General features: G+C 40.4%; 1 protein-coding gene across 1 annotated transcript in view; it reads left to right on the top strand.

Annotated features, from left to right (window-relative positions):
* Nucleotides 1–9417, top strand: part of LOC127453084 (potassium/sodium hyperpolarization-activated cyclic nucleotide-gated channel 3-like) — a 26071-nt gene extending 16654 nt beyond the window's left edge. Inside the window, exons 7-9 of the mRNA XM_051719145.1 lie at nt 2580–2820; nt 3044–3208; nt 3532–9417. Coding sequence (XP_051575105.1) covers nt 2580–2820; nt 3044–3208; nt 3532–5567 — 2442 coding nt within the window. The 3' untranslated portion in view covers nt 5568–9417. The remainder of the gene's footprint in view (nt 1–2579; nt 2821–3043; nt 3209–3531) is intronic.
* Nucleotides 9418–10400: the final 983 nt, after the last annotated feature.

Below are 10400 nucleotides of genomic sequence, written 5' to 3'. Positions count from 1 at the left end.
TCTAAATCTTAGATTTTTTTACATGGCACTTAAACGCTGTTGTAAAATATAAGGCAGCGTAAATGTGGAAAATAAACAAAAGCAAATAAACAGGAAGTGATACGTAATAAAATAAGTGTGCAAACAGATTGAACCTTTTTTCTATTTGTTATTTGAGGGTCTCAGTAAAAGTTTTTACCACGTTTTCATCATTTATTTTTGGTATTTTTCAAATTTTTTAACCCTCTGGGGTCTGAGGGTGTTTTGGGGGTGTTTTGGGCCCTGGAGAAGTTTTGACATGCCTTGACATTTGTGCTTTTTTCAGTTGCTTAAAAACATATTAATGGCTAAAGTCTGATAACACTGTATTCAGCACAAACTGGGCTACAATAATGTGTGAGCAACATGTATGTACATGTTTGTATTTTTGAGAAAATAATGTTTATGTGTGGTTTTTGAAAAAACTAAAATTTTAAGTCACTGAAATAAGTCCATATCTCACATACTAAACATTTGTTCACAAGACTTTTGAAAACTGGATCTTGTAGCCTAGAGTTGTTGCTACAAAATGATGTGAAAACCATCCTGATCACTCATTCATACAAAACAATATAGTCATTTAATTTTTGTAAGACACATTTAGTGTTAGAAAGGCCATATGCGAGGAGGCGTGGATGATCATGAATATTAATGTGATTCACACCTGAGGAGACAAAGACCCCTCCCCTGAGAGAGAATGAATGTGAGGAGACTTAATAATTGAATGTATTATCTGACTATACATTTTCTTTACATAAAAACTTTACTTAAAAACTTTAGACCTACACTACCCTTTAAAAGTTTATAGGTCTGTAAGATTTTTTAATGTTTTTAAAAGAAGTCTCTTCTGCTCACCAAGGCTGCATTTATTTGATCCAAAATACAGCAAAAACAGTGATATTGTGAAATATTTGTACAATTTAAAATAACTGTTTTCTATTTGAATATATTGTAAAATGCAATTTATTCCTGTGATCAAAGCTGAATTTTCAGCATCATTACTGCAGTCTTCAGTGTCACATGATCTTCAGAAATCATTTTAATATGCTGATTTTCTAATATGGGCATATTTACAGCACATTTTACACATTTACACCCGAACAGATATTTGGAAGCACAAGCTTCATTGATGATAATGAGGCAGCATAAACACTAGTTAAAATATAATCTAAACATTCATATTATTTTTATATCATATTACATATCATATTTATATCAAACAGCATACAATTTAAATACCTGCTTTAGCTGAAACAACATTTATATGTAACTAAAACTTGCCTATTAGGACATATTTCAAATTTCAATACTCTGAATCCTGGCTGGCAAGTCTGGAAATAGTCCAACTAGTAAAATATGTCCATGTTTATATAAAATAGCATGTCAACTAATGTAAATAAAGACTTATTCATCCAAAATTGTATCCTCGGCTGGATTAAGTTGCTCTTCAAAAGTTCATCATCAGAGTCCCGCTCTTCTTCTGAGGAAAATGTGAACTCTTCCTCACCTGTGTAACGTGCCATCTTCCAAATGCGCAGAAAAGTGAATGAACTTGATGTTTTTTAAGGCCTTGTTGGGGGCGTTCACCATTTGCATTGATCATCTCAGCACATTACCGTATGAATAGCGCCCTCTGCTGGTGGGTGTGATCACATTAGGGATAATTAGCTGAGCCAGGAGAAACTGTACATCTCTTTAGTTTCATACAAATTACATTGCAGGAGAATATTTGTTTTAAATTTGTTTTATTTAAAAGTAGACATTTTAAGCTTTCTTTAGACATATGTTTCATGTTTGTCTGATAAGTATTCGCGGAGTTTCAGTTCATTTTTGTGACGTGTTTCAGAAAGATGCTCGCGGAGACAGAGACGGCTGAAAGCGCACCCTGTTTATTTTCTTTATTTTACAAAAGCACAAAGTTTTGTTGTTATTGTGAGTGTACACAAATAAAAGTAGACAGTTTATAGTCTCTAATGATGTCTTACACTTATCTGTATGCCCAAAAATGACGGAGTATTTTAAGTCGCAGAGCTTAGTAGCATAAAACGCTTCCGCTGCAGCCTGTTTCAATGACAGTGGCCACAGCACGAAATTATTATAGACTATTTTATGCACAATTCATCTCAAATACTTAATCTAAACAGACCTACAGTACCTCACCTTCCCATCATTACTCAGGGATGATGAAGTAAAGAAAAACGGTGTCATGGGCGGATGTTTGGTTATGCTACTATTCGGTGTCGAATGTGACGACACGTGGACTGTGATAAAGGCCTATACTGAAAAAAATTCATAGAAGCAATGTGTGTCAATGACCCAATTAAAACTTGCCCGCACTGTATGGAGTTGACTTTAGAAGAACATGCTCTATTGCAGGTCTATTTTAGTGCTCAGACTTTATAGTTGAAGCTAATGCAAACTGATGCATTTTTGTGATTTGAAGCTAATGCATTAATGTGTTAGTAACTGTTATGAGTTCTGTAAAGTGACCTTTCATTGCTGTATTTTACAAACTGAAACCAGCTAAAAATGTCCACTTATGTGTGCTGTGACCTTTACAGGAAATTGTTAGCTTCAACTGCCGTAGCTTGGTGGCTAACATGCCTCTCTTTGCTAACGCTGACCCAAACTTCGTAACAACAGTTCTCACAAAACTGAAATTTGAAGTGTTCCAGCCCAATGACTTCATCATTCGTGAGGGAACCATCGGACGCAAAATGTATTTCATCCAGCATGGACGAGTTAGCGTGCTCACTCGTGGCAACAAAGAGACCAAGCTTAGTGATGGCTCATATTTTGGAGGTGAGTTTTAGCGCTGGTTGCAAAGTGTTTGATGCCAGATGTTTGTAATGAGTGGTAGTCCTAACTAGTCTGACCTCAAAATCAAGTGATGGTATTGTGTTAAGGATTTTTAGAAGCTGCTACAGGTTTCTGATGTAGGTTGTGGTTTAAGTATAGTATTGTAAATGTCTGACTGTAGATCAATTTCTAACTGCCTCTTTGTGGTTCTATATCTGTCACTCAGAGATCTGTCTGTTGACACATGGCAGGAGGACAGCAAGTGTCCGAGCAGATACGTACTGCCGACTTTACTCCCTGAGTGTGGACAGTTTCAATGAAGTACTGGAAGAGCATCCCATGATGAGACGGGCCTTCGAGACGGTGGCAGCGGACAGATTGGATCGCATTGGTAATTTCTTCTGCTGCCTTTGCCTCCTTATAAGTGACTTTGTACTTAAAGTGAAAGAATTAGGGTTCTTAACTACTGAATTTAATTTTGACACCATTTAAAAAAAGGCTAACTTCGGGGGTACATCTCCTCACACTGCAAACAATTTTCCTACACAGAATTTTTGTTTTGTTTACCTTGTACAAAGAAACATTTACTTGAAAATGTATAATGAGTATGAAAAATGTTATTTTTACAGTGCATTTACAAACACATTCTTGTTGCAGTGTAAAACAATTCTGTGTGTTTGAATATTGCTCTCCATTCCCTCACTTTTCTTACAGGTAAGAAGAACTCAATTCTGTTGCGCAAGACCTCTCAGGGTGGATCTGTCACAGGCAGCAGTTTGGGTCGTGGTGGAGGCAGTCGTGGTGGCGGTGCGGGTGGTGCTGGTCTGGGTTCTTGTGACAGTGTTCTGGTCCAACAGATCGTAAAGCATGACAGCATGCCCACCATGCAGGACATTGCTGCTGCCACCCGAGGCAGCACCGGAGGCACGGTCTCACCCCGACCACACCCAGTGATCTGGGCACCGCTCGTCCACGCACCTCTCCAGACAGCTGCTGCGACCACCAATGTGGCCATCGCCTTGATGCATCAGCAACAGCAGCAGCAACAGTTACAGCAGCAGCTACAGCAACAACACGCTCTGGGGGCAGCTCTATTTTTGCCGTCACCGCTTACCATCTCACCCTCTCCCTCGTTCTGCCCTCTATCACCTCCCCGTCCACCCATACTACACACACGGCAGTCAATCAGCTCCCTCATAGGTGTGATGGGTGGAATACCACCACGAGGAGTACCGTCTGCTATGACTCCTACACCCTCGGCCTCCATAGTGGAGCAGACTGCTGTGGGAGCAGCTCCTCCAGCCAGTGGAGGAGGTGGTGTTGCAAAAACTCTACCTACACCTGCGTCATCAGTGCCTGCCCCCCTGCAGGCTGGCAGAACTCTTCATAACAATCTCCGCCTCCACACTGAGCCCACAGGAGGGACCAACACATCGCCTCTCCACAGAGTCCCTCCTCCTTCCTCAGCCGGCACAGTGCTGTCCAGTGAAGGCTGCAGTATCGGCTCTGGCCAGCAGGGGGCTAAAGAGGCTTTACTGCGTCACGTTGGAGGCGGCAGCACACAGGGTCTCCCAATGATTGGTCGGCTCACCAAGGAGGCCAGAATGCTCTCGGCTTCACAGCCAACTCTGCCTCATCGTGGCTGGGCATGTGTGCAGCCTCATCCCCCTTTCCATCGTAAAGCCTCCGGAGGAAACCTGCTGCCAGCACCCTTCCTCATGACATCAGGACAGCTTGCTCGAGGAGGCAGTGCTGGTGTTCTGAGCTTGAACGCTCCACAGCCTGTTGTCACACAGACACCCACACACACAGCCCTGTTGCTGCCCTCTCAGTTGGCACATACACCTCGACCCACATCAGCTCCAGAATCTGCTCCAACACCCCATGTCCCCATCTCCTATTCCCCAAAACAAACTCCTCTTTGCTCCTCCAATCCCTCTTCAGTCCTTATAGCTGCACCCTCATGTCTAGGTGTCCCTCAGCAACCCAGACCTGGCACAATGATACCGACTCCACCCTCAACGTCTCCTCCTCCCTTGCTCTGCCCTCCGTCCCCCTCACAGTCCATTTCCATGTCTCCAACCACATCCTCTGGCCCCACTCTGGCTCAGAATTCATGCGCCAAACTCTCTCAGACACCTCCGACACTGTCCCCGTTTTCTTGCACCACTAACTCAACACCCACTGTAACTCCTTCACAAACACCCACCCAAACTAGAACTCCAACTCCTATACAAACTCCAGTTCAAACCCCCACACAAACAAGAACATCATCCCCTGTCCAATCCCTGATTCAAAGTTCTACCCAAACTCAAACTATCACCCAGTGTAGAACACCAGCTGCCATCCAAAGCCAGTCCCAAGCTCAATGTCCAACTCCTGTCCAAATCACCACAGCTGCACAAATTCCTACCCCCATTCAGAGTCTAATCCCCACCCAAACCCAACCATCCATTCAAACCCCAAATAAAACTCTAGTCTCAATGCCGGTCCAAAGTGTTACAATCCAAGTTCTTGACCCTGCTCCGGCACGATCTCCAGTTTCCAGTCAAATCCAAACTTCAACTCCCATACAGACTCCAACCTCCTCCTGGACCCCAACCTCAACTCCCATCAACACCCCTTTTCAAAGCAAACCTTCAACCCCTGTTCTAACCCAGTCCCAGACTCCTGATCAAACTCTCACCACTCAAACCCTGATTCCATCTCAACTCCCAGCTCCAAACCAGAACCACAACCCCATCCTTTAAACAGTCTCCACCTGCCAAAGCCCTTGCTGATGCCTCAACTTCTCTTGCACTGCCTTCATCACCTGGAACATCACAACCACAAAACACAGCTGCTACCCAGATTCAGACCTTTAATGATCTGGCCACTCCTACCTTTAAGTTCATCTCCCATTTCTGCTTCCAGTGCCTCCTCATCTGCATACCCCAGCCCACCTCCATCACCTCCACTTCATCAAAAGATGGACAGAAAGAGTAGGACCTGCTTCAGATGCAGAGAGACTCTGAGACAAAGAGACAAGACATTTCCTGCTAACATGTCTCTAGTCAGAACTTTATGTTTTGTCTGTGGTTGCTGGAGGTGTAGGAGCTGAATCAGAATGAGATTGAAGCAAAGGTCAGCTGTATCAGTTCAGGCTCTGCAGGTTCCATGAGCATGCTGTCTGCATTTCAACACGCCATCCTCCCTGTGATGATCAGTCTTGATCTTGACAAGTTTAATCCCACTGAGTTACATGGTTTACATCAATGTTAACAAAACAAGGTTAAAAAAGAGCAGAAGATGTCTAAATTTAAAAGTATAACTAGAGTATCTATGAAGATTCTCTGTCATTCCAGGTCATCATAGAATATCAGGTCAATAGTTTTTCACAGGGAATCTCTACCTGGAACTAAATTCTAGACATTTCACTGAACTGTGTGTTGGCTATGCTAGAGCTTTATACTATTCATCTAATAGATGACAGCTTTTTATCGAGATACAAATTCTGTAATTTGCCAGAAATGTTTCTAATAGTCCTAAAGGGAATGTAATGGCAGATGCATTACTGACACTAGGGCTGGGCGATATGCCATCTATCGTTCAATATCGATATTTATCAAGATATACATTTCACATGTTTGTTGGACCTCAAAAATGAATGTAAACATAACTTGTTTATTTTCAAGTAAACACCAAAGGGTAAGCTACCTTTTAATTTTAAATTGAAGAAGTATACTCAGTTTAGGATTTAATTCTAAATAAGGCATGTGACTTTTCACCACAATTTCATCATCTTCAGTGGACGTTTGATCCCCCTCATGGTCAATTATTATTATTACTTTTATTTTTATTTTTTTTTATCCCCTTTTCTCCCAATTTTGGAATGCCCAATTCCCACTACTTAGTAGGTCCTCGTGGTGGCGTGGTTACTCACCTCAATCTGGGGCAGAGGACAAGTCTCAGTTGCCTCCGCTTCTGAGACCGTCAATCTGCGCATTTTATCACGTGACTCATTGTGCATGACACTGCGGAGACTCACGGTATGTGGAGGCTCATGCTATTCTCCGCGATCCAAACACAACTTACCACACGCCCCATTGAGAGCGAGAACCACTAATTGCGACCACGAGGAGGTTACCCCATGTGACTCAACCCTCCCTAGCAACCGGGCCAATTTGGTTGTTTAATAGACCTGGCTGCAGTCACTCAGCACTCCCTGAATTCGAACTCGCAACTCCAGGGGTGATAGTCAGCATCAGTACTCACTGAGCTACCCAGGCCCCCACTTGGTCAATTATTTTTTAAGTCTCCGACAATGTTCTTCTTCCTTGTTTTGGCCTGACACGTGTCAGCTACGTAACCTGTACATGACATAATTGCTGTTGCCTAAAAGTCATTGTGTCCAATGAAGGACTTTCTTGTCTGTGTCGAAAAATAGCGGACATGACAGCACTATGGATCATAAAAACACGTTTTACTAAATATTACATAAATAAAAAGCAATTGTGTTGATGTCAGAGCTGCTGTTGTGTTCGGTTGATAGATGTACTGCAATATCAGTGCTGTCTTGCTGGTACTCAGCAATGTTATATTAGCTGGATAGCTAGCGGCTATCTAACCTCATTACTGGTTTCCATGACAGCAGAGCTATGTTGCCACTAGCCAGTTAATACTTCCTAACTGGCTGATGTCATGACTGTGATTCAGTTAACTAGTTGCTTGTATAACTTTTCCAAACTGCTTGCGTTTTTAGCGACACGTACCTGATCATTGTCTAGATGTAGAACATAGGTGAAATATCAAAAATTACCATACATTTTATCGATATTGAGAATAGTTTTGTTGTTGATATATATCGAGATTGTTTTATCACCCAGCCCTAACTGACACCACTATATGATGTTGTAATGAGGAGAAAAAAAAAACTATTTATCCAAGTCAAATCAGCAGCAGGTCTCATAGAGCACAACAACCTGTTTACCTGACATCAGGTGTTTAATGTTGATTTACTCATTTGTATATCACTGAACATTGAATAAAATTGATCAGAGAATGTTTAGTGAGATCAAATTAGCTCTGGCAATATTTTATCACCCCGACCCCACACTCAGCGTATAGAAATCTCTATGCACAATACCATATAGGGAATGAGCAGTGCTTTACAAATACAGTACATCTTGTGTTATTCTGAATTAGCAGCAGAACGTTTTGTCACAGGATAAGAATCAAAGTAGTGAAGCTAAGCAAATCTGAAAAACAATCTGTTTTCCTTGAGAGCAAAAAGTCTTATTTGCACTTACGTTTGTGAGTATAATGTAAAATGTCCTAGCGTCCCTGATCACCATATTGGAATAATGCATATATCAATGTTTGAAAAGATGTTTCGACACAGTATATTTGTGTTAATATAGTGTACACTGCTGATAAACAACAAGTGGTGCATTGTACATAGTGAGTTAGGTAAAAAATGTATTTCTACATTATAAAAAAAGAAAACTAAAATGTTTCTGTTTTGTGTAATTGTTTTGAATGACGTGTCCTTCCATTTGTTAAAACATTAGCCAGTAATTACCAATCAGTATGCAAGCTAGAATAAATAAAAGCAAATAAAAAAGCAAATATTAAAATCTTGAAATATCAATGTCTTGGCAAATACTTTAGCAATCTAGCTGGTAAATTGCCTAGATTAACTGTTTGATTGTACAATTATCAAAGTTCAAAGTTAACAAATGAAACAATGAAGCAATGGAACAGACACATTTCTATGCCTGATGCATTCTATCATTTCCTTCCTACCAATTTTATAAATTAATTTTAGTTTTGCTTTGTATGAAAACACTAAAATTAAGATCATAGGAACAGACCACTTTTGTTGCTGTAGTTTCTGTTCCATCCATGTTTTCATTAGTGCCAGAATAAAATATAGCAGGAGGGTTTTTCAAACTTTCTTTAATGGAAATCCAAGTATTTCACAGTTTGGTTTGAGTTAAAAGAGATTGTAATAGTTTCTCTTTTCTAATGCAATCAAATCACACACTAATGGATGGCTAATGTCGGCATGCTCAGAGACCGTATGACCTGAGTCTGCGTGAGCAGCAAAACAAACTTAAAATATGAAAATGTCACTTTTTATTTTTTTTTATTTTTTGAGCTCCAACCCTCTAGTCTTTCTTTATTCACCAAAGCATAACATTTGCCATTATTTAAACAATTAGTATCACAGATGTGAAAAGACTGTAAAGAGAATATATATATATATATAGATCTTTTGATTAAAAAAAATTAGAAGCAATCCATTAGTAGTTTGTTGTCTCAGGTGTTTGATGTTAATTTTGGACAATATGAAGTTCATATTCTCTCTCACACACACACACACAAACACAGTGCTGTTCTTTAGTGTTTTGTGCCAATAGTGAGATTACGTATAATTTTTCCCTTCAGTACCATGTTGCCTAGATTGCACATTTAAGGACCAAATGTTTCTTTTTTATTTGTAATCACAGCTTTAGCTTTTGAGAAAAAAATTAATAATAGTCCAAAATAAGACATACAATGATAATATAATAGAAATAATGATGAACATGTGAAACAAAATGATTTTTGCCAAGTCAGAATAAAGTGAATTTAGAATCAATTCTCTGTATCACTCTCTGTTAACACATTCTTCTGTATGTCTGTATGAACTGTGTGTGTCGTTTGTAACATGATCTCATTATTTCTCAGGTTCAGTTGCAGGTGTGTGTGAGTGTGTGTGTGTGTGTGTGTGTGTGTGTGTGTATGTGTGTGTTTGTGTGTGTGTGTGTTTGTGTGTGTGTGTGTGTGTGTGTGTGTTTGTGTGTGTGTGTGTTTGTGTGTGTGTGTATGTGTTGTGTTTGTATGTGTGTTTGTGTGTATGTGTATATGTGTGTGTGTATGTTTGTGTGTGTGTGTATGTGTATATGTATGTGTTGTCTTTGTGTGTGTGTTTGTGTGTGTGTGTATATGTATGTGTTTGTGTGTGTAGGTGTATGTTTGTGTGTGTGTGTGTGTGTCTGTGTTTATGTGTGTGTGTGTGTATGTGTTTGTGTGTATGTGTTTGTGTGTGTGTGTGTGTGTTTGTGTGTGTGTCTGTGTGTTTGTGTGTATGTGTGTTTGTGTGTGTGTGTCTGTGTGTGTGTGTGTGTGTGTATGTCTTTGTGTGTTTGTGTGTTTATGTGTGTTATTGTGTGTGTGTGTTTGTGTGTCTGTGTGTGTGTGTGTGTGTGTATTTGTATGTCTGTGTGTGTGTGTTTGTGTGTGTGTATGTGTTTGTGTCTGTGTGTTTGTGTGTTTATGTGTGTGTTATTGTGTGTGTGTGTGTTTGTGTGTCTGTGTGTGTGTGTGTGTGTGTGTGTATTTGTGTGTCTGTGTGTGTGTGTTTGTGTGTGTGTATGTGTTTGTGTCTGTGTGTTTGTGTGTGTGTGTGTGTCTGTGTTTGTATTTGTGTGTGTGTGTATGTCTGTCTGTGTTTGTGTGTATGTGTCTGTGTGTGTGTATGTGTTTGTGTATGTATGTATGTGTGAGCATGTATATGTGTGTTTGTGTGTCGTGTGTGTGTGTGTGCGTGTACGCTCCTA

The sequence above is a fragment of the Myxocyprinus asiaticus genome, chromosome 15, assembly GCF_019703515.2.
Source record: "Myxocyprinus asiaticus isolate MX2 ecotype Aquarium Trade chromosome 15, UBuf_Myxa_2, whole genome shotgun sequence".
Taxonomy (NCBI): Eukaryota; Metazoa; Chordata; class Actinopteri; order Cypriniformes; family Catostomidae; genus Myxocyprinus; species Myxocyprinus asiaticus.
This window is presented reverse-complemented; position numbering and strand designations above follow the sequence as displayed.